Genomic DNA, 25,793 nt, shown 5'->3' on the forward strand with positions numbered 1-25,793 from the left:
CGAGCCGCTGCGCGAGCGCAGCGTCATGTGGCGACACCTGGGAATTATAGCGGGAATCGTCTGCTGTGCGGCGCCGCAATGATCGCGCGCTGCAGCGCGGCACCAGGCCACGTCGCCGACACAAGTGTTCAGAGTGCTCAAACCTCCAATGCGGCTCTCGCTTGCAAGCATATTGTTTCCTCTGCGCATCAAAAACCATGATTTCCACAAAACAGAACGGGCACCTTTGTTTTCCTCAAGGTATCAGGAAAGGTGCCGAAAACGGTGAATAACGCGGCAACACGCTTTTCGCAGACCGGAATGGTTGGCAAGTTCCCTTTCAATATCTGGTCCTCTTCGGCCAATGGCGTAGCCAGACTTTTTTTTTTTTTTTGGGGGGGGGGGAGGAGAAGGGGATGAGGCACCGATATGATCGGCGAGGGGAGCAGGGGGGGAGGGTGCTGGGAAGAAAGTTCCGAGGGGGGGGGGGCACGTGCTCGTGTGCAACCGCCTGGTTACGCCACTGCCTCCGGCGACCATTTGATGTAACCTAAAGGCCCACAAACTTCTCATGAGACAGGAAAGGCAAAAAAAAAAAGAAAATGTATAGCTTACAGATCTAGCATGTGTGTCAACAGTCGGTGCATTGTTTAATAAAGTTGATGAAAAAGTAATTCGTTCTCACAATTCTAGCAAATTGGCAGCTGCCTATTTGCTCAGAACGAACAGACGAAAAAGAAGGCGCTTCAGGCGGCAGTTAATCAGCATACAAGCGGCAAACTCATCAATGACATCATCATCGTCAAGCGGCAAGGTCTGCGCGCAACTAACAATGCCATAAACTCGCGATAGCAGTTTCACGCTGAAGGCGGCAAGTAAAACTACGCAAGATAAGGAGCCTCACGGAGGTGGAAAGAATGAACGGCCAAGTTTAAACAACCGGATCTGCGAGTTCCAGTGGGTATGGTAAGCTGATAAGGAAAAGTGGGCCATTCGTCCCCTATCAAAGCTAGAACAGCTGCAGCTATACCTACCAGTCACGCACCTCGACCCATACATCGATCGCTATAGGAGATCGTCACGTCCGCTTGAGTGTAAGAGTAAAAAGTCGGGCATATGTTTAATAAACCGCTACACGGGGCGCACGAACCACCATTTAATTTCCGGATCAGGTTGGAATGATTGACGGAATGGAATACAGATCAATTTTCGGCTGCTATAGGATTTGCTTTCAAATGGAGATGGGACAATAGTTCCAATTACAAAAGCTTTTTTCAACTAGTGATTTTTCTCCAAAGGAGAGAGAGAGAAAGAACTTTATTTTTACGCCAGCGTCTGGCGTTTCTCTGAGGGAGACGAGCGTCCGGATAATAAGATTTGGATGACGATTCGCCGTTAAGAGTGGAACGCGGTAGCGTTCAAAGACCCCTTACTGCTTTTCATACTTCCCGGTCTGCAGCTTATGTAACCGCAACGTGTATCGGGAAACGCTGGCTGAACGTGGCCTCTTGCGTAGGTCAATCTCCCATTTTTGTTTCGCACTTTTAATATTTCAGTCTGAGAAGAGCGAACATAAAGGACATGCGCTGTCGGTGTTTTCTTGCATTACGTTTGTTTGAGGGCTGCCGTTCTCAAAATTCCGAGGAATAACTTTCTAAAGAATGAAAGGCAAGTTATGAGCAACTTTGGTGGTAGAGAAGTGGTTTGGTATGCCTGGTTCAGAATTTGCTTCGAAATTATTTTGGCCGATTCGACGACCGACGTCGGGTTATCTGCTACACGGGCTCCTTAACGCTATCGCGTTAAAAGCCGAAAGCGATTCGGATCACTACATCTGCGAGGGATTGGCAATGTGTCCTTTGTTTAATAATGAGCGACGAACAGTGAATCAACGTCGCTCGCTGTGGAGCCCAATGACCTTTACACGATCAGTCCCGCGGACCCCTGTGTTCGTAGTACGTGCATCACATGACGAATCTCTGAACGCCCGCAACGGCGGATGGAGCACCGCTTCGGCGTATAAACGGATAAGTTGCACGAAATACGGCTGCCTGTGACCTCCGTACACTATGATGCGCCGTCAACAGCTCGACAATCTGTCGATTCCTGTTAGAAGCTAAAACCTTCAAGCGCAACTCCATATCTGTTTGACAGCCTCTCGCTACACTCTTACACTCTAAGAAAAGTTTACACCCTTCGGAGTGCCCCTTCTGCCACACAACGATAATCGTCATCTGCCTTGCTTGCGTTTCCTTTCTTGAAAACGCCGCGCTCGGTACTTCCCTGTCGGGAATGCTATGTCATGCTGATAACGCGCATGACGTTCGTTGCTGGAAAGTACCAGGCTCGCCGCGATAAAGAAAGCAAATGCGGACAAGACAGATGATTATTGTGTGGCAAAAGGGTGTAATTTTGCTTGAGAGTGTACAACCCACGCACAAACACGTTAACCACGGACACGCGCCGGTCATAACATGGACAACCTAGTTAACAATACGATGACGACAACGTTTCGTTCACTGACGCATTTGAGCAGTCTTTCTAAAGGGAAGGATGAGGATAACTGCGCAGTGAATGCGGCGCTATTATCAACAACAGTGCTGCGCTTGGAAAACAAATTACGATTATGTAGAATTGCGAAGTCGATATTTCGTAAATCTCACTTTCCGCTCTACGATTCTCTCTGCGACAAATATTGTTACATGTGTAGCTCTTTCATTGTGCAAAGGAGAACAACTTAAAATGTGCCCTCTGGGCCTTTACGCCTGCAACATCATGTCACAAAGACGCCCAAACTTGGTTTTCTGCGACAATTATAAAGCTCTACACAGAAAAAGAAAATTATGCATGTCCTTGGCACCGGGAGAACATTCGTTAACCCTGCAGCAGTCATTTTCATTAGCCATGTTTCATAATGATGAGCTGCGATGTTCTCCAGCAACGTAATTTCTTTCCCGTTCATTTCGTCGCCGGACTCATCATTCTTGCTGGGCCCTGAAAAGAATGCGTTCTCGCTCTGTTTCTCAATTTTGAAGACTAGTTTTTGAAACGGGAGTTGCACAAGCAGTCATTCATAAATGAGAAAAAAAGACACGCAGGGAGAGCCGATCTTTCGGTGTCTGTTACCAAACACCGCGGAGTTCATTATGAAGTCATTCGAACACCCTTCGATAATAATAATTAAAAAAAAAAAATAAATCAAGTACCATGGTCAATGCCCCTCCCCCCTCCCCCCCCCCTTCCAAACACACACGATGTTAGTTTCCGTATAGGACGATACCTTGAGCGGATATATGAGTGACACATTACCATGTTAGGGGCCAGCCTCCTACAGTTGAAGGAGAAGATTACGCTACGTTTTGTTCTCTATTGCCGCAAGAGTAGAACGGGCATTCTACCATTCTACTCTCTCTCAGAAGGGCAGAGTGAAAAGCACACTTCACTCTCCCCTTGGTGACGCAGTGAACAATGCATTTCACTCTACTCGACATTTTGCGAGAGTAAAACAACGCTTTGATGAGTAAATCAGCCGCTTCACTCCTGCGATACCCTCCCTAGTTTTTAGAGTAGTTGCCACATTTCTACACACTCTAAAACAAAATTACACCCTTTGGGTCGTATCTTGCCACACAACGATAATCATCATCTGTCTTGTCCGCATTTCCTGTCTTTAACGCTGCGAGCCCGGTACTTCCCAGTAACTAACGGCATGCGCGTTATCAGCATGACATAGCATTGCCGACAGGAAAGTAGCGGTTGTGAGCGTTTTCAAGAAAGGAAGCGCAAGCAAGGCAGATGATTATTGTTGTGAGGCAGATATACACCCCCAAAGGGTGTAAACGTTTTTTTTTAGTGTAAGAGTGTACAAAGCTACACATGAGAACGTAAGCCAGGCAATGCACAGCTGGGAAAAAAAAAAAAAACGCCGTTTCACCGCGTTATTCGCCATTAGGGATCCACCCATGCACCTCGGACGAATCTTTCAAGTATAAACTACGAAAAATAATGCATAATGGGAAGTTTCACAACATTTAGATATCGTTATACCTGTAATTTAATATTTTTGAATACATTAACACATTTTTTATACATTCTAAAACCTGGACAGAGTGTAAATATAAAGCGAAGTTTCTTTATGAAAAGCCGCGGCAATGCGCGATTACTGCTCCAATTCAATATGGCTTCTTCCTGCGATTATGAATTCTTCCAAGGGATTCCGCGCGGATCTGAGATTACAATATGGTCGGACGTGTTAACTTTGTGTAATTTCCTTGCGAAGCATGCCTCACATCTCCGCAAAGTCATGCGAGTACGCGGCTCAGCGTTCTTTAGGGGCTCGCATTAGTGAATTGCGACGCGCATTATACTCACAACCTCACGCATGTCTGCAGTACACACAGCGCGTACAGCGCATCACGTGCTTCGTCGTAACAGTCTATATCCGACGAGGTCTCCGCCTTCACCGCAGACGCCATTAGCAGGCCTGTGTCGCAATCGTCGCACTTGGTGCTATACGCGTGTCGCCTGTAAAGCCCGCCCCGACGACGCCTGCCTCGAACTAGACGTCATTTTGCCAGATCGCCCGGTGCACCGTACACAGCGACGGGGGTCACCGCCGCCCCCTCGATTATTTCAAGGCTGTTGAAGCAAAGCAAACTTTGCTTCAACGAGGAAAATAAAGATAAAGGAAAAACAGGCAAGAAACCTCCCGTCGTCGATTTTCCTACCGTGGCTGCACTCTCTCAACTCGTACGGACTGCGCCATATACGACTAATGTGGCCTTTCGAAAGCGAACGCCGACAGCACGAGGCCGCGGCCAAGGCCACGAGGGTGCACAGATGCCATACACAGATGTCTCGCGACGGCAGATCGTTACACGTTAAATTGTTTTTAGAGGTCGGGGCATATGGAGCACGCTCCTCAATGGGCACGGGGTGGCGAGACGGCTTGGCGAGCCAGGGCAGCCGCCGCCTGTCGCGCGTGTACGGTCGCTGCGCGCGGCTCAAGGTGAGACGAGATGCCGGCACGCGACGCGACACGGGCGAACGGCGTTAACTTAGGCTGCACTCCAAGCTGCTCCAAACACAACACGCGCTCGAATGGTGCAAAAGACGCCACGCTGGGCTTGATATGGCGATCAAGTTGGCGTTTGTTAGTAGCTGCAGTAAACAGGCCGAACAACCAGCCAACCAACTGAGAGGGAGCGCGATGAGAAAAGCAGGAAAGTGCCGGGGTGGTATACTCTCGGACGATCACTGCGAGATTTTGCGCGACCATGCAGCACCGGGCACGTCGGCGTCCACAGGCGACAGCGTGACAGGGATGCTATACCGCCCGTATAATAGACGCGGGCGCCTCTATGACCGAGAATGGTTCAGTATACGTTCCATAAGGGCCAGTCTTCACTCTGCGCGCGCATCTTCTTTCTTTCGCGCTTCTAAAGTTCTGCGAGAATGAATTTATGTATACTGTGCGATTTGGTCCCTTGTTATAATTTAGCATGCAGAAGTAAAAAAAATAAAATAAATCCGGCAAACGAACACCCCAAGGCCGGAACCTAAGTTTATAACAAAGCGGTTGGCGCAACGCCTCCAGGGCACCCAAGGCGAAGCGGGAGCATCAAAACATCAAAGCTCAAACATCAAAGTCTAGCTAGGGCCAGAGGCGGTGGCAGGTGCTGCACGAGGTTCAGAGCGCGTTGCTTGAGAAAGTGGCGCTCGAAGTACCTGTTGGCTTTCCCGTACGGGTAAGGCACGGTGGTAAGGGGGAGCACCCCCCAAAACAGAGTGCAAATATAGTGCCGCAAATAACCACCTCCCAATGCATGCTCAACGTATTCTTGAATAGTAAGCGGGGTTGGTTCGCCACAATACTTTTCGTATCTATGAATAGTAAACATTTCAGCAGCGCAATTCCAGGCATATGTGTGTCAGACTGTGTTCAAAGAGTTAGATTAAAGTGTATGAAGGGCGGTTAACGAGTCTTATCTTCAAATTTATGCGTTGCCGTTTCTCATAGTGCTAATTAAATGTGCAAGACAAACCGGAGTCGGCACGGAGGCCGAAGCGCCTTCCTCGTTCACTTGCTTCGCGGCTTCAGACAAACACCGCTGATTTCACGAGCTGGTCAGTTACACGCTAGCACGTAAAAGAGGCGCGCGCAGAAGAGACATGACGTGGGTATATCGTAAAAGTATGAGCAGTTTAACGGCAGAAGTGAAGGAGACGTGACAGGACAGACGCTCAATGTAAACGGGCAAGTAATATCTTAACAAGTGTTATACTAAACGACGTAGACGCTATAACGTGATCTTTCTGCAAATTTTGAGCAAGAACAGTGCAGCGGTAATCGCAAAATCTCTTATTTCGAACAGGTTAAGCGAAATATGCAGGACCCTGTATACATACAACGACACTTTACGTGCAACGGCGGTGCGAGCGCCAATAACGAGGAATTCCGATGTGCCGCAGGTAGGTCGCGCAAGCCGGTGTGAACATCGACGGGTCCACGCGAGTCGTTCCTTGGTCTCCAGTCGCCATCGGTCGCGCGGCCTCTGTCAATAATCGCCTGTGTGAATGCGCCTTAAGACCTTCCAACGAGAGCTCCATGGGCATCGCCATAATGTTCTCTGGACTGTAGTAATTACGCTTGAGCCACCCGTAAAAGAACTACAGAAGACGCAGTGAGTGCCTTTGTTCTCACGCGCAATCGTCCAATGAGGAGGTTCTCTCTCTCCCCTATGGAAAGGCCTTGCTATGAAGGTTACGTCGCAATTTTTATGTAAGGTACTTCGCTTTCGGGTAAAACCCGATCGTTCCCGATTTTTGCACACCGAACAAATTCGGGTTAAAAAAATCAGGTTACACCCAATTTCTCCCTTAAAGGGCCCCTCACCAGGTCTGGCCATTGAGCTGGCAGGCGCAGAGCATATACATTGCGTGATAACGATCGTGCTTGCAAAGTATTACATCGCTACGCGCCGCGGAAAGATATGAAATTTCAAACCGAACGCCAGTTTTCCTTCTCGTCACAGCCGCCGCGCTCCAAGCCGGAGGATGACGTACTCGCGTCCCTGCGCCTACGTACTCGAGTCCGCAGTGTGACGTCGCTCGTGGTGACACGTGACTTCGAGAATTATTCAAGGCACCATCTGTTATTTGTGTGATCTGTTGCTTGAATTGAAGTTTAGAGAAATAACAAAACACACAAATGGATGTCTGCGTGCTTTTTGTTTTACTTCCCACCGAAGCAAGAGAGATGTACTTCCGCTTCGTCTGCTTGTTCCCACGGTCATGCGGTCACGTGCGCAGTTACCGAAACTGTCATTTTCTACCGTGCTTCAGCGCGTGACCATGCTCTGCGATCAGCTTGTTCTGCCTCAGTATTCGCGTAGCACTGAATTATACTGCTAGTCATGTGTCCTTGTACACAGCGCGCCAAATCGTGCGCTGCACGAAACCAGACGAAACCACGAAACAGCTCGCGCGCAACGACATCAGCGGGACTGCGCAGCACCGAAAAGAAAAAAAGAAGGCGGGGCCCGTGACGTATGCGTCACGCAATCCTCGAGGTCCGGTATAAGAGAAAGCAGGGGAGCAATTTCGTTTGCGGAGGCTAGACGGGGCGAGTGGAGAAAGTGTCTTGCTTGGCAGTGAAACCTGCCTCTTGAAATCAAGGGTTTGCGGCACTGAAATATTTCTATCTCGGCTATTAATGAGCCTACTTGAACATTTTTTTCCCGCAGAACGCTCCCTAGAGGACACGTAACAACTTCCTGAGTATAACGAAAATTTGCTATGGGGCCTGGTGAGGGCCCCTTTAATAGGATTCAGAAGCCTGTTTTTATTTGTCCAAATGTCACCGTAACTTTTTTCGGTTTTTTATTACTACCTTGAAATTCACGCAGGTTTGTTTTTTCTTCTATACTTCTTTTTTCAGGAATATATCCTTCCAAATGAGCTTACCCCCGTTTTTTCTCCGTGTACAACTTTTCGCGTCAAGTTTACCTTTTCTCTCTCTTTCCCTTATCACTTCTCTCGACTCGCAGCCGACGACTTCGTCGGTAAATTTGCGTTCAGCGACCCTTTCCGATAAAAAAATTAATTTCTTGGGAAGAAATATCCGCGTACTTGATCCCATGGGTAATCAACGCTGACGAGGTAGGTCAAATGTGACGCTGTCCCAAGTCGGTGAAGGTCTTCTCTGTTGCTCGAGCAAATTGCGACACTGCTAACTCTGGCTCAATGTGAAGCGGGGCAAAGGCACGCAGACACCGATAGTAGGATAAGCAGGCGCGTCTTTGTTTTCGCAAAGCACGCTCAGAGGGCGACGCCCGGCGTTTGGCCCAAGAAATTACGTTCATGCGTTTATAACGCGCACGATATCACGGTTGGCCAATTCACTATATACATATTATGTAGTTCTATAGTTGTAACTGGTGTTACACGCTCCAGGTTAGCCGCCTTAATTGGGAGCTGCACTGACTTACAGCTCGGATAAGCCTTTTTAATTTTTTGTTTTTATTTAAAGAGCTCGAACTTGCTCAAGTCAGGATGAATTTATTCGGACATGCATTTCTCCGGCCGGACCACGCTGTGTATGGAACAACTGTTTCCAACTCTCCTTCAATATTTTCTTCTTAACTTCAGTACTTTCCGTTGAGTCAGCCTGGGCGGCGTTGATCACGCTTTTCAGTTTTTTTTTCTGCGACCTGGCGTGTCAAACCTTTTTCAGCTCTGTTGTTCTGCGTATAATGACAAAAAGACGGTTAACAGTGTGCGCTTTGCTACATTTATATATATATATATATATATATATATATATATATATATATATATATATATATATATTCACAACTTGCGCTTAATATATTGCACTTAAGGTCACCTATACGCGTGCACGCGTGTATTAAATTTAGTGGCGCGAAACGAGGCCAAAAATACAGGCGCGGGACGACGGTCCCGCCTTCGTCACATGTATACAACGCGACGCGACGAGCGGCACTCCCGAGACTGCTTCCAGAAACGCATAAACCACAACAGATTCCAACCGGCTGTTCTCCTGTATTCGTCTCTCTTCTTATACAAATGACGCCCTCTTCAATTTAGTGCTTCACGTAGAATACATGTGTTCACTTCAGATTTTCAACGTGCCTTTCGCTCTTCCGCACCTTTCGCTCTTTCCGCACCCCATACCGTCGGCGGTATGGTAGTATAGCGCGTGTCACTACAGCGCGAGTCACAATGCATTGATAGGCTGATGGCGGTTAGTCAGTTTGCCGAATTAAGCTAGTGCTCAGGAAGCGCTAATCATTTCACAGCGGACTCAATCGCGGGAAAGCCACAGATTGTGCCGGTGGCGTGTCTTAATTATTTAGCTTAATGAGCTTACGATTTCCCGACGTTCATTCTAATGTAATAATAATAATAATAATAATAATAATAATAATAATAATAATAATAATAATAATAATTGCTTATTCATTCTTCAAAATCGCCTGTACATCGGTGCGTTGGTTCCTGAAAATGTCAAAGAGCGGCGATTATCACCGAGAAATGCCTCAAATTGATCGAACCGACAAAAGGAAAGACGGAAGATCAATATTATCGTTATTTTATGCATGCAATTCCTGAATGGCAGCTGTGAGACCGGTACCGTTGTTCTCGTACGTGAGACATTCCCTTACTATAATGTACTACTATTCTAGTAATTATACCGCTATAATATTAGCATAACGGAGACATATGAGAAAAAAAAAAAGAAAGGACTTAGAGCCGGAGAGCAAAGCTGGTGGCGACATTCTATGACGCCATGTATACAACCAAAGCACGCATTGTAATCATTTTCAAATCAGCCGGATGTAAAACTAAACTGAAGGTATACATACAGTCACCAACGAAAGAATGCGATGTTTTTTTGTGAATGCTGCTTACAAAAAATACGGCTCTTCTGCCTACACACAGCTCACGAAGATTTAGCCGCAGTGCTTAAAGTCGGGGGGGGGGGGGGGGCTCCGTTATTTAAGGAGGGGTTTCGTTCAGGAATCGGCCAAAACCTACGTAAAAATCTATATATATTCTGTGACCTTTTTTTTACTGTCAAGTCCTGCCACTCAACACTTCAGTGACGCGCACACACACACGCAGGCGCGCGCACTACGAGCCCCCCTCCACCGACGGGAGACAGCCCTGTTTTAGCCGCAAGACAAAGACACCACAAAAGAACAGCACGCCGCCAGCGCACGATGAAAATGCGCTCAACACGTCAGAAGTATAATTGCAACTTCCTGCTGGGTCTCGGAGGAGCTGAAGGGCGGCGATAAACTCCCGCGCTACTTGTGTGTGGCAATACCGCCCGCCCGTCAGATTTTTGTTACGGGATGGGATGATAAGTGCACAGCCTGGAATGCGATTTCCCTTATCACATGCGAGAGCTGAACCACGGGGGAACTCACGAAGGCTCGATGATGCTCTTTGCATTTACACAGGCGTACAGACTGACTGTCTTATCACGTGCAACGATACATCGTACAGGTACGAACGATACGCTCTGACGCGAACAAGTGCGTCTGCGTAGGGGCACGTGCATTGGCACGACCGCATTCCCGACAGCCCACGCCAGTTGTGGCTTCCAAGCCAGAATCACATGATCAGGAAACGAAGTATACATCATTTCGCGACAATCTGCGCATTTATGTTTATTTTACTTGGCTCTCGAATGCAAGCCTCTGCAGAAAGCTGTTCGTCTTTAATTAGCATTCATGCATAGCGTGAAAACAGTGTTTGCCATGTTCATGCATTATTAAAATGCGCATTAATGAAGAAAAAGAAAAAAGAGAAGAATGACAAGTTTCACCAAGTAGCGTGTTGGTCCACATGGACCTTCATTTCCCACGAAGCACAAAACTTTTCGAAGCTTTCTTGATGTGAACAGAAAGTCACGCAGAAGAAGAGACAGTTGTGGCAAGATGATTTTACAAATGTTAACAGATACATCTCTAGAGAATATTTAGATGTTATTGGGCAAAAGAAGAAAGAAATATTGCACATTCACCAATTGCGCGAATACTGCCACATTTGCTGGCAAAATTGAGCTCACAAAAGAAAAAAAAAACATTCACTTTTGAGAGAGAATATAAAATGATGATAACCGAGGAAAACCAATGTTTCCTCCAATAAATGCTTGTACACAAGCTTTCCACATATTTATGCCACTTACGATGTGCGGAGACAACTTATTCACTGACACTCCCTCTAACAAGCATCTCACGTTTAACATTAATCTAACGAGGAACCCGGTGTATGCTTTTCATGTCCAAAATGTTGCAGTGCTTACAGCATCAGACATCCTTTGAGTAGCGTCACAAAGCTGGGTAACATGCTCCCACTATTTACAAATACACTGCCGTAGTTCATTGGGCAGACTCGCAAACATAAGGAAATAAGTTTGAGCAACACTTGAGGGCCATTAATTTCAGCTCAGATTTTGTAAAGTGGTAGTGGTGCTAATTGAGATAAGGAATGTTCGTCCTTTCTAATCCCGTGCCAACTATCCCAACAGCAGAGATTGCATTACTTCAGCGCAGATGTTTTTTTATAATTGTATGAATGGCTACAGCCATTAAAATCGGTCTATCCAATTACATTTATTGGCAAGTTTAACAGTGAGTCAGTTTATAAATAAAAACTCGATATCTAGAAAGGTTCTTAAAAAAGCTTTCTGCAATATGTTTTCTGGACCACTATACTCTATTTCATACTTAGCAGGCAACATTGTGGAAGCTAAGCAAATAGTGCAATTGCTGCAGTTTCCCTCCAAATGTTTCGTGGTGCAGTTGTTTTGGTGCAGCATCAATATACACGATGCACATTTATGTGTTTCTTTCATATTTAGCACATTATTTTTTGGTTGCAAATGCAAGCAGCAAGAGCAGTCACGTTACATACTATGCATGAAATGAAGCACTCCAGTTGTAAACCTGCTCTAATACGTTTTCCACAAGACCACAGGAACAAAGCGTCAATACCCAAGAAATGTATTATGAAAACATGCTGTTAAACACTAAAACAAAGATGCTACGCATGGCTCAGCCTCCAAAGAGTTTACAGTTGCTTTCTGATAATGCTGACTCAATGGTGACTGCCTAAATGTCCGAATAATTGGGATTCGGCGGAGAATGAGTGACCAAATTTTTCTGCAAGTGTTTGAAAACAGTGTGTTTTATTCTCAGATGAACACTTCCGGGGATGCCTTTATCTTCGCATGACTAGCGCCAGCTGCATCACGGTCTGCAAGCGTCCACATTCTTGGCGCAGTGCCAAGCACACTGTCTTATCAATCACAGTGCCGGAATAGTGATGGCCGGTCCACGCATCCGGCGCTACAAAAGTGAAAGCATCTTTGGAAGTGGTCGCCCGAGAATACGACCGAAGTTTGTCAACAAGTTGATGTGCGCGTGTATGCTTGCCTGCAGCCTGGCTAGTCTATTTCCACCATTCATGCCGATGATGATATGTGATGTTCAATGGCACAAGGGCCAGGTCTGGCCAAAGAGCACCATGCAAGTGCCTATGAGTATTTAATGGGACAATGAAGTGGAAAGTATTGATAGAACATGGCTGTATATGGGCCTAAATATAGAGTCGCTGTGCAGCACATAAAACATAAATGTATTCAAATTATGGCAATGGCTTTCAGCCATTCACACTGTCGCTACAGGTAAGACAAAAGTGCAGTCAATGCATGTACCAAATATTCATTCTTGATACTGTAGCTGAGTTGACCAAGCTGTGATAGCTGAATGATTGTGAGATTCTTGGCAACAGTCATCGTTCGGAGCTTTTCTAACCCTTAAAGTGGGGCGAAACTTTGTTTGGTCAAAAATGTTGATTTCCTTATTTTGCCTTCTTTTGATAAAGCATGTCTAGCTTTCACAAAATTTGTAACACGTGTGTATGCGCTTCTATAATACTTATTTTACTCGCCGCGGTGGCTTAGCGGCTATGGTGTTGTGCTGCTAAGCATGAGGTTGTGGGATCAAATTACAGCCACCATGGACGCATTTCGATGGGGGCGAAATGCAAAGACACTCGAGTCTCGTGCATTGGGGTCATGTTCATGTTCAACATCCCCTAGTGTTCAAAATTAATCTGGAGTCCCCCACTATGGCATGCCTCATAATCAAATCGTGGTTTTGGCATGTAAAACCCCAAAATTCATTCATAATATACTTATTTAATTCATTTGTGTAGCTGCGCTTACTAAAAAGTGGGCATGCCCCATTGTCAAGTCTATTTCACATGAAGCTTTCATCACATAAAAACAACTTGTGCTCGACACAAGTTTCGATTTTGGTTTTGCAACTATCTTTAGTCATTAGGTAGGTCTCTAACTCTTTTTTGCGCCTCTTTTGTTCATTTATGGTGGTGTACACTCTTCGGAGCGTCGGAGCGAACACTATAATCCTGGGATGTTTTGATAAATCAAGCAGTTTGACACCACATTATTCGCATTTTTCTGAGATTGCAATTTTAGGACACCTTTGTACCTTCTTCTAAAAACAAAAAATTGCTGGGTGTATGTCAATTAAATTTTATGAACATCTGAGTGAGCACCTCTTACAGCTTTAGAACTAGAATGAATAGCCACAAGCTAATGAGAGTTTGGCAAAGAAATAAAAAGCATGTCATAGTGGGCATGGGAGCAGTGACAACGGCATGGCTCCAATGCTTCGTTTTTTTTCACCGTGCAGGCTGTGCTGTCGCTCATCGTGACGTCATCCTCGGCGGCACCCTGTGGCTCGCTGATTGATCTTGGCCCGGCGGCTGAACTTTCTGGAATTTCCTACACCGACAGCTTCTGCACGTTCAGCCGTGGTTTCCCGTTCACGGAGTGGCTTGTCCACAGCCGTCCAGCGTTGTCGACAATGCCATCATTACCAGCACCGGATTTATGAAGCCGACGCGCCTGCTTTCCCTTCAGTGGGCATGGGAGCAGTGACAACGGCATGGTTCCAATGCTTCGTTTTCTCAGCGTGCAGGTGTGTATGCAGTATTCTTTGCACGCAAAAAGGAGCGACGATCGCTGTTTGTTACTGATCCTGTGCCTACAGGTTTGCTGTGATATTGCTTGTGATTGTTTTGCGTTGGTTCTCTTGCTATTAGGCTCGGGTGACATTGAGTCGACCCCGGGTCCTACTGCTTGCTCCAAGGCCCTCCTAGATGTGGAGAACTTCCTACCAGACGATCCATCTGATCAAATGAAGGTTATGTTTCATCTCCTGAAAGAAGTACACTCTCGTATGCTGCAAAGCTCGAAAGTTCAGGCTGAAATAACTGCGGACATAAAAGCCAGTAAAAATAGTCAAAAGAACATTGAATCAAAGTTAGCTGGCATGCACAAGAGGCTTGTTGAAATCAAGGAAAATGCCACAAAATTTGACATTAGTCAAGAACTTTCATACTTAAAGAAATCGATGGATGAGCAGCGTAATCGAAATGATTCTCTGCAGTTTCGTCTTGATGAAGCTGAAGATAGATCAAGGTGTGAGAACTTAATATTTCGGGGTATATCAGATGCTAAAGAGTCTTGGACAGATACCGAATCTAAACTATTGGAAGCATTGACTGAGGCCGTTGACTCGTACTCTGGTGCTTTATCCAGCGTCCAAGCTGCATGGGCATTTTTTCACATGATAAGTGTCATTCTGTCATAGTCGAATTTACTGACTCAAAAATGAAAGAAAGGATACTCTCCTTGTGTAATGAATTCAAGTTGAAAGGCATCACTATCCGTGAAGATTTCTCGTCTGCAACACACTTGGCTCGAAAAAAAACTGTTTGAATTCGGTAGAACCCACGCTGGCCTTCACTCTTTTAAACTACGATACAACAAGCTATGCTTCAATAACCAATGCTTTATGTACAATGCAATCACCGGCACTGCCGACGAGGTCGTGACATGTGCCAAACATGGTGTGCAGGGGTCAGTCACCGCTGACACTGCCAATGGGATTGTCACACGTGGCAAAGCCAGTGGATTAGATACCGATTCTGCATCGGAAGTTGTATCGTAGGGAATCGCGAGGGGCAATGGGAAGTTATCTCTTATGTATGTCGAACATCAGAAGCATTCTTAATAAGCATGCTAACTTATCTTCCGCCACTGACACATGTACACCTCACATTGTTGCACTAACAGAAACCTGGCTCCTAACCACATGTCTGATTTTGAAATCTTTCACGACCCTCATCGTTACTTGACGTATCGTTCCGATAGGACGGCAAGATGTGGCGGTGGTGTTCTGCTTGCCATTTCAAAAGATATTCCTTCTACATGCATTCAAATCTGCAGCGAGTTGGAACTAGTTTTCGCCTTGGTAGTCATTGATCATCAGAAAATAATTATTGGTGTATGCTATCGCCCACCATCCTATTCGTCCACATTTACTAATGAACTACTCCAGGATGCTATAAACTTAGTTCGCACCACGCTATCCTACCTCACCACTTTTTATACTCGGAGACTAACTTTCCAAGTATCTTGTGGACTGCTCATCCGCCTTATTCATCGCTGCCCTTGTCACAAGCTAAAGATTTCTTAGATCTATGTACATTGTTTTCGCTAACACAGTTGGTAACGCAAGCCACTAGGACTGTAACAAGTACTGCAAATACTCTAGATTTAATCCTAACCATAAATCCAGAGCTAGCTACAGATCTAACATAATTGCCAGGTATCAGTGATCACCTTCTGCTCAATTTCGTTATTAATACACCACGTCCTAAAACAAATAAAAAAAGAGCATCCCAGACTACAAACGGGCTAAACTTTGCCGCTATTGATAATGAACTATCTGCATTTATTGATCATTTTCTTGTTAATTTCAATACTCATTCTGTCGAAGAAAATTGGCTACTGTTCAAAACGAAGGTACACCCACTATCAGACAAACATATTCCTAAGCGTGTCGTCACCTCTAACCCTCAAGCACCCTGGTACAATTCATACATCAGGGGACTATCTAACAAAAAGAAACGTTTGTTCCGTCCTGCCAAACTTTCACCTTCTATTGAGCGATGGTCGACATACAAGACTGCTTCCGACACATACGTGAAAACCCTGAAACTTGCAAAGAACAACTTTTTGTCTTCTACTTCACCATCTACTTTGAAAACAAATGTTAAAAAGTTCTGGTGCATTATACACCCTGCACACGACCTTTAATTACATTGCAAGACACCTCCGGCAACATAATCCCAAATAACCTTTGTGCTACCACACTGAACAGAACATTCATTGAAAGCTCTTCCTCGGGCACAACAGTTGATCTTCCAGATATGCCGCACCACAGATTTTCCATTATGTCACCAGTAACTATGGATGCTCCTGGCGTTGCTAAATTAATCGAGTCTTTAAAACACGATTCATCTCCGGGGTGTGATGAAATTAGTTCTAAATTCCTAAAACATACTTGCCCTTATAATTCAATTCAGCAGTCACTTGATTAATCAAGCCTCCCTAACGACTAGAAAAACAGTGAAAAGCACTCGCCTCAAAATTATCGCCCCATTTCCCTCACTAGCACATGCTGCAAATTACTAGAACATAATTTTTAAAAACATTGCCATCTTTCTTGATGACAACTCTTTTTTTGCCTCTGTGCAACATGGTTTCCATCAAACATATTCCTGTGAAACACAGTTACTGTCATTCACTGATAAATTACATTGCATTCTTGACAAGTCACCTTGCGCCGATTGCACCTTTTTAGACTTCTCGAAAGCTTTTGATAAAGTGTGCCATCAATTGTTGCTTTATAAATTAAGTCATCTTAATCCACATGTCTTGAGATGGATTCAATCTTTCCTTCTCAACCACTCGCAGTTTGTTTTCACTAATGCCACAACCTCACCGCTTACTAACGTGCTATCTGGTGTACCACAAGGATCCGTCCTCGAACCACTTCTATTTTTAATTTATATTAATGCCTTCCATCCACCCTATCTTCTGCCAGCCACCTTTTTGCTGACGACTGTGTAATTTTCCGAGAAATACGTAACATCAACGACATTAATACTCTCCAGACCGATATTAATTTGGTCTTAACTGGTGCAAAACTTGGAATATGGAATTAAATATTAACAAATTTAAGCTAATACATGTTTCTCGCTGCTCTAACACTTCGCCTTCTTATTGTTTTAATAGCATTCCTCTTGATTAATAAATAAATATCTAGCCGTACATATATCACGAAGCTTAACGTGGAATGTCCATACTGAATACGTTACCAATAATGCTAATCGCATGTTAGAGTATTTACGCCGCAACTTCTCTGCTGCTTCATCGTCCTTAAAGCTCCTATTTTATAAATCACTAATACGACCTAAACTTGAATACGCATTATCTATATGGGAACCTGGGCATGAAAATCTTGTATCTTCTCTCGAACTTATACAAAATAACTCCGTTCGCTTCATCTTTTCAAATTACAACCGTACCGCAAGTATTACTCCCGCCTTTAGAATCTCGCCGGTAAATCAGTCGCCTCACTCTATTCCACAAGGTATATCATCATGTCACGCTACACGACGATTTTATTTCACCACCTTAACACATTTCCCGTCGCATTGATCATTGGCACAAGGTTGGCATAAAAAAAATGCAATACTAAAACTTTTTTTTTCAATCTTACCTTCCCCGGACCTCTGTCGAATGGAACCGCCTCCCTCCCGATATTGCAGCCATTGAAGATAATTAACGATTTTGCGATGCACTAACAACCTTTGCTTATTTTGGAGAATGTTGAAATTATGTTCTAACAAATTTCACTGTATTGTATTGATTGTCTTTGCAACCTATATTACCCACTCCCCTCTGTAATGCCTTTGGCCCTGAGGGTATAATAAATAAATAAATAAATAAATAAATAAATAAATAAATAAATAAATAAATAAATAAATAGTGGTAGTCACAATATGACAAAGGAGAAAAAAAAAGTCTTCCTTGCCCTAATTTCTTTAGGTATCTGCATAACCCTAGTTCCAAATGCGTAGCATAGTACTGTCCTTTTCGCAAACTTGGGGAACCGTTAGACTACTGTATTTACTTGCATAATGATTGCACTTTATTGTTTAAAAAATTGATGCAAATTCAGGGGCGCAATCATTGCGCGGGTTAAATTTTCCGCGAAAAGAACACAAATTTCTTTTTTTTATCCTGCATTTGCTGCGGGATGACAACAGGTCAACAAACAGGCGGCTGCTGCTGTAACAGTGCGGGACGCCAAAACAAAAATGGCGGCCGGCGGAGCAAGCCGAATGCGCCGAATGCAATTCTTTTTTTTCTTTTCCCGAGTAAATTACATGCATTGAAACAGCTTCTTCCGTATCAGTAATGAATAACATTTTTAATATCGGCAAGTTTGCGGCAATAACGTAGCCATGTCCACTTTGAGGGGACAGAAAGAGAGATGGGTGCACTTAGCTGCCAGTGACTTAGAAACACATGGTGGGCATGCTGCGAAAACTGAGGCATTTGCCTTCGCTACTATCCTAATACGGCACGTTTCCGCTAAGGGTGGGTGAATATCTTAGCTGTGTTACAAGCGTCGGCGTATGAATAGGGTACACTTCTAATGTATCAGTGTAAACGTGGCTACTATCGTTGCTGCTCGCGATTTGTCGCATGCCCACGAGTACAGACAAGAGGAAATAAAAGGCACCTTTTTTGTTGTTGTTGTTGACCACAACCATTATAAAGCCTATAAATAATAAAGCCAAGGCAAGTTTGGTTGTAGATTTTTTTTTCATGGAAGTGCGGAAAGTGATGAAAGGAATGAAATGGGGCATCTGCTTAAAGGGCCCCTTACCAGGTCTGGCCGTTTTGAGCTAACACGTACAGAGCATACAATGTGCGCTAACGATCGTGTTTGTAATGAATTACATCGCTACGCACCGCAGAAAGGTATAAAATTTCAATTCGAACACCATTTTCTTTTTCCCTCACGGCGACTGCGCTCCAAACTGGATGGTGACCTACTGGTGTCTCTGCACCCATGTACTCGTGTCCGCAGTGTGACGTCGCTCGTGGTGACACGTGACTTCGAGAATTATTTAAGGCAACATCTGTTATTTGTGTGATCTGTTGCTTTAACTGCGAATTGAAGTTCAGAGAAATAATAAAATGCACAAACAGAATGTCTGCGTATTTTTTGTTTTACTTTGCACAGAAGCAAGAGAGATGTACTTCCGCTTCGTCTGCTTGTTCCCACAGTCGTGCAGTCACGTGTGCCCGTACCAAAACTATGCCGTTTTCTACTGTGTTCCAGCACGTGATCATGCTCTGCGATCTGCTTGTTCTGCCTCAGTATTCGTGTAGCATTGAATTATGTCGCTAGTCATGTGTCCTTGTGCACAGTGTGCAAAATTGTGCGCAGCGCCGAAAAAAAAATGAAGGTGGGGCCTGTGACATATGCATCACGCAATCCTCGAGGTCCAGTATGAGAGAATGCAGGGAAGGAATTTCGCTTGCGGAGGCTAGACAGGGCAAGTGCAGAGAGCATCTTGCTTGGCAGTGGAGCCCGCCTACTAAAAGCGTGTCTGCGACACTGAAATATTTTTATTTTGGCTATTAATGAGCCAATTTGAAAAATTTTGCCACAGAACACTCCCTAGAGGACATGTAACAACTTCCAGCGAATGACCAAGATTTGCTATGGGGCCTGGTGAAGGGCCCTTTAAGAATGTTTGGTGCGTGCAGACTGCTTGGTATGCCTTGAAGAGTCGTTCAAGTAGCATTCTACAGATGGTAAGCGTGATCATCATTAGCTAGACTTGGCACACGATATATCGCTGCGACAAGTTTGGGGTGACATCATTACACAGGACAGAAAAAAAATCGAATTTTGACAAAAAAATTCAGGGGTGCAATCATTAAGCGAGTGCAATCATTATGCAAGTAAATACAGTATTAGTTCATAAAAAGAAAAATGGCACATTTGTGATTAAAAAAAAATTTAACCTGAAAAGCTTTTTTATTAAGATTTCGACATTTATAGACAGCACAGCTATAACTAATACCATATGGAGAATTTAAAAAGCACAACCATGTTCATGACTCCTCTGATTGCTATTCTTCCGGACTGCCTTTCAAAGTCTCCCCACACCTTAATCACTGTCCTCCTTGGTACAGACATGGACAGCGGAGTTGGCACCCCTTGAAACTGCCTGAAGAAGTCACCCAAAACCGTGTAGCTATTTAACAGGTAAATGAACAAACGCTAGATGCACGGGACTCTTCCAACAAGCAGCAAATGTAGTTGATGTGATGCAGCAGATGCAGCCTTCCACACTTAGCTGCTTGGCTTGGCCCGATTTGTAGTTTGCGTGTGGTCGGAGCCTACTGGATCAACAAGGCATCACTTGTTTCAGTTTTGAGGAGGCGCCGGCAACATGGCTGACGACCATACAGCAACATATTAAAATTAATATACTATTGCCATTACTTCTTCGAATTCTGGCCAAATTGGCAAGCGGTCAACGCAGATTTCGAATATCAAATGGTGTGGTGTAAGGTGTCCAAAATTTCAAAAATTTTCACCGAAACCGTGGTGCATCGAAAGCATGCATTGGTGGTCAGAAGTGCATAGCTAGGATGTCTAGCGCAGTTGATAATTTTCTTTTAGATTTTTTTAAAGTTATACATGGAACACTTGATATGTTTTATAATTATATATGCCAAAGACACAATGCATCATGTGGGAATGTTGCGGGAATGGTGACATATCAAAGGGGATTCTAATACATAGGTGTTCTTGAGCCCTTTGCTGGGACCAGGATTCAACAATGTTATACAGTAGACTTCTGTTATTTCAATACAGGTTAATTCATTTTTTTTCAGTTAGCTTCCAACAGAAAGTCCCAGTTGGCATTCGTTATTTTAATCCTGAAATTAGCATTCCGGCTGGTTGCCACAAACTTGCCTGACCTCAATGGCAACCGCAGGGGTGACTCCAATAATGGCAGCATCCATCTTGGCAGCGCTTAGAGTACAGTGAATGCGTCGAGCGCACGCCATCTCATCGAAAATGCCTATTTTGGCCTGCCCTAGGAAGATTTTAAAGCGAGAACAGTAGCTCACAATCAATTATTACGATATTCAACCAATTTTAATGCGGGATTTTTTTTTTCAGGAAAACTTGTTCGAAAATTGCTTGGGTGAACCAATCTGACACGAAACCAAAAGAGCGTTCATGGGATTCGCAACAGCTAATGTCAGAGCCGGCCTAGCCAGCATCATTGCCATCACAGGATGGTGACCATGGATGGTGAAAGACCTAGTTCTCGCATAGCATGACAATGATTTTGAGCCACTTCCAGTCCAACATACAAGCACATTCAAATGATAGGTTATTACACACATTAACACAGTAGCAATAAGTCACATCACATGTTCTAGGCGTCTGGAGAATTATATGTGTTGCAGGACGAACTACCGAAATGGGTGGTCTAGGCATGGACCACCATCTCATTTGGGTTTGTTGTGGAGTTTTGTTACAAATGCAGAATATCAAACGTGCTGTGGACCCTATGGAGGACAGCTTGTTGTGAGCAATAAAAAACAGCGCTAAACGACAGGACGAGTGAAGGGACACGGACAACAGCGCTGACTAACAACCAAAGTGTCTTTATTCTTTCAGTCAGCATATATATGCTCTGCCGCTATCTCAAGCCACAGAATCAACAGAATTGTGCATGTGCAGGGGGATTGCAATTAATGCGATAGGAAGGCAATCTCCTTCGGAAGGAGAGAAATACAATTCTATTGATTCTGTGGTTTGAGATAGCGGCGGAGCATATATATGCTGACTGAAAGAATAAAGACACTTTGGTTGTTAGTCAGCGCTGTTGTCTGTGTCCCTTCACTCATCTTGTCGTTTAGCGCTGTTTTTTATTGCTCGTAATCATGAACCAACCAGCCCAAATGCGTACTCTTCTGCAGCTTGTTGTGGTTCTTCATAGACAACACTCCGAGAGTGATGATGATGAACATTAAGCAAATAAATTTCCATTCTGTGAAGGTAAAATTAACTGATTTTATCTTTTCTTTATTGCCAGAATCAGATAAATACTATGTTTTTCTTGTTAAAGAATCAGGTGTGTGTTTAATTCTTACTTTGTTAAGGTGTGTCACGAGCTGAAGTAGAAGACAAAGTATATATAGCAGCACAAAGTGAAAAATACACAAAAGTAGTGTAGACAGCTCGGCAGTTACCTCAAAAAGAAGAGAAGACAGTGCGCACCTCCAGAGGGAAAAAGAAGAAGGAAGACAAGAAAAAAGAGGAGGAAGGCAGACATGGCCTGGAAGGAGCGAAGTGTTGAGTGGCGGTATACCACTAGAAGAAGCGAGAGAGGTGCTCAAGGATACTGCAGGAAGGCGGTGAACTGGTGGCGTGGGCGCCGAAGACCTGAGCAGGAGGAGGACACCAGTGGCATTGCAACAGTTTGGCTTGATCCTCCATGCCTCGCGGCTGTGCCCGTAGCCTCCGGCAAACACTCGGTCCAAGGACAACGGCCCCATCCTAAGCTATGGCGACAATCTTGCACTCACCGGCGGCAATGTTCAACAAGCCAGGTCTACTCTATGGAGAAAAACCCTCAGCAGAAATGCCAGTAGTCCACCGGTCTATATGAAAGGACTACACCAAAACACAAGCGCCCCATCACACTTGACTTATTAGGACACTTAGCGAGAAATGAGAACAGTGTGGTTGAACTAGTGAAATATATTAGAGGGAAGGGGAGAAACCACACTTGAAGTGTAACCAGCTACCCGGGTTTATGTAGATTTGATGTGGACTTGTGTACAGCTTGGTAGTGTTATAATGTGCTTTGTGTGTCTTTGTCTGTATTCATGTCTTGTGCGCCGGGGACTGTGACAAGAAGCTGCCATGTATTCTTTACGTTAGTTTTCTAGTTTAAATCCATAAATGTGTTTGAACTACTGCATAGACTGCTTACAATGCAAATCACTAGATTTGCAATTTTCCACACTATAAGTAGTACTGCATCGTAACCAAGCAACATTTTGCAAAGGCTGCATGCGCAAGAAATGTAGACTAAGTAGCCGCATTTGTCCGGGAATTGAAGTCTATGACTGGGATGTGCCCTTATTTTCGTTGACGAGGTGATTCTTCCGTTTTCCAAGTGCCATACAGCCACTGCGAAGCATTTCATTGACTGTGGACCAAATCACAACTCTGGCCACCGACTCCCGAAGAGACGACTCTGGTTAGGCCTAGCCGGCGGGAGTGTTGGGCAGCATGCTGTCGTGGGAAGCTTGCGCTTGATAAATGTTTGTACCCATAGATGAATACACATTGATCTGACAAGAGATATGCGCACAGGCTGGGCTGATTGCAGCACGCATGAAGTAGGGTTCACAGGTGATTTACCGGCAACTACTGTGAACGCGTATAGTAATTGTTTTTATGTGTGCATACTGGTATAGGAATGGTGAAAGGTTGTGTGAGGACAACATTCCGAACAGAACAGAAGACGCAGCTTAAACTGACAACGTTATGAAGTCAAGCTCGCATGCACGATACCTGCACTTTGTGACAATGTGCACGTGCAATGCGACAGGTGAACGCGAGACGTACTCATGGCCTCAACCGATTTTTCCCCGGTGCTGGAATTGTAAAAAATAACAAATTAACTTTACCGTCGAAATAAATTTTTACAGCCTGTACAATAATTCAGACGTTCAAACTGCATCTGCTTTCCGTAGCCGAACTGGAGCCAAAGAGCGACAATGCACAAGCGTTTGGTGCAGACCGCGCGCCACTGACCAGTGGCCGGAGCAAAAGGTTCTGTCGACTAAGCAACCCCTGCAAGCCTGCTGAGCCAGCACACTGCTGCCATGTATTTTCCCCTCTCCGTTCCTTGTAGGTTCACTCGCCCTGCGTCTCCTTCTCCTCCTTCGCATTGCCCTCCTCACTCTCCCATCTGCCGGCGCACCTCGTTGAGAAGCGCGCTCACTGCCTCACTTGTCTGCAGGATTTCCCAACAACCACATTATAACCAGTATTTCATCTCACACAGCTGCACTATAAACGGTGTGCATATATACATTGAGTTCCATGGGAAGATAAACAAGAGTCAGAAGAGACCACATTATATCCAGTCCTGCGCTGTAAGCAGTTATGTTATAAGTGGCCGGAGCTGTACTTGAAGCCATGTGTTAGAATTGGGGCAAAAACTGCCAAATTAGTCAGCGGTGTGTTTTGTTGTTCTTCCTGCCTCTTTTTTAATTCGAACCGCTAAATAATTTGACCAATTTCGTCGGTCCCATCAGGGGTGACCTAACGAAAGTCAGCGTTTGTACCTGGGAAAATGCACGAACGAGGAAGGTATCAGTGGAGGTCTACTGTACCCCTCTGCTGTTTTTCACCTTCAGACTTCCAACAGTACGGTTGAAGACAGATAAGCAAGAGTTTTTTGCAAACAATTTATTTTTCATAACGTTTGACGCAACATTTCAACCTCTTTAAAACTGTAGAACGAGAACCAAATGTGTAAACTTCACGAAAAATGCAGAAGTGCTGGTAGGTTTGTATACCAATGCTGAAACACGAGCCAAACCTGACAGTAGACATGAGCAACACTTATTGACAACCTTACCATGCCAAGTTGGGTGCACATGCATAGGAGACTCTCCCACTCACCCCCTTCAAAGGCATCAAAGAATTCCTCTTCAGATTCGTTTTCTGGGATGTGGTTGAGGCGTGGATTGCTTAGAGTGCACTCCAACTGGTGGTGCTCTCTTGCAAGGACGCTGAGGCTTTCCTGCAGGACCCGTGATCGCTCTCGTTCTCGTGCCAGCTCAGCTGCCCTGGACTGCATGCAGAAGAGAGACACCAGAACTTGAGCTACACATTCTTCGTTAACACAAGTACACTGTAACAAACTGCATGGTTTTCACAGTTGTATGCAGCGTGATTTTCGTAGTTCCTCCCATCCACCTCATACTTCACGCTGCTTGCACGACCATCGTAGTTTCAAGTGCAGTTTTGGGCACACGAAAGCGTTTAATTCTTCAGCCCTCCCAAGTGAACTGTCGAACAATCTACCTGACAATATTAAGGCAAAAGCCTTATACGCCCCATGAAGCGGAAAATGTGGCGAGCATCTGGCGTTAAGCAGAAGCTTTATCTCAGGCCCAACTCTGATGCTGCCTACTCAAATAGTGCATGTAAAACGCAGAAATGCATTTTTGAGATAACAACTGGGCCGATTTTAAAGAAATTTGTTGCATTTGCAAGAGAACATTAAATTCTAGTGACTTGTGGAAGCAGAATTTCGATTTAGACCTGAAATTTTTAGAAGAAATTTTCAAAAATTGGTAAGCTTAAAAAGATAGAAGCAGGAAGTTTACAAATTCATAGCTCTTCACCTAGAATATGTATAGCAGTTCTGTAAACTGCATCCATTAGAGCATTCAAAGCAGACAAATTTTAAATGTCAGTTTTTGTGTCACACGAATTTGTTACATTGTCTACAAGGGTTTTGCAAAAGTCCTATTCACATGATAGTAATAAATTTGAGAGCCATGTGTAATACATCAATTTTGTCCACTCTAGATGTACTATTATGTAATTTATGCAATTTACAGAATTATAATTTTTCATTGCTGATCTACAGAGTTGTAAACTTGATAGTTTTGTTTTCTGAAAACTTGCGATATTTAACAATTTTTATTAAAAGATTGATGGCCCAAATAAAAATATTACTACCCACAGTCACTATAGATTTTA

The 25,793-nt window shown here is 44.4% G+C and overlaps 1 protein-coding gene across 1 annotated transcript in view; it reads right to left on the reverse strand.

Moving 5' to 3' along the window:
* Window positions 1-25,793, reverse strand: part of LOC126536290 (oxysterol-binding protein-related protein 1-like) — a 132,757-nt gene that overhangs the window by 75,064 nt on the left and 31,900 nt on the right. The window contains exon 13 of the mRNA XM_050183192.3: window positions 24,705-24,876. Coding sequence (XP_050039149.2) covers window positions 24,705-24,876 — 172 coding nt within the window. The remainder of the gene's footprint in view (window positions 1-24,704; window positions 24,877-25,793) is intronic.

The sequence above is a fragment of the Dermacentor andersoni genome, chromosome 4 (assembly GCF_023375885.2).
Source record: "Dermacentor andersoni chromosome 4, qqDerAnde1_hic_scaffold, whole genome shotgun sequence".
NCBI classification, from domain to species: domain Eukaryota; kingdom Metazoa; phylum Arthropoda; class Arachnida; order Ixodida; family Ixodidae; genus Dermacentor; species Dermacentor andersoni.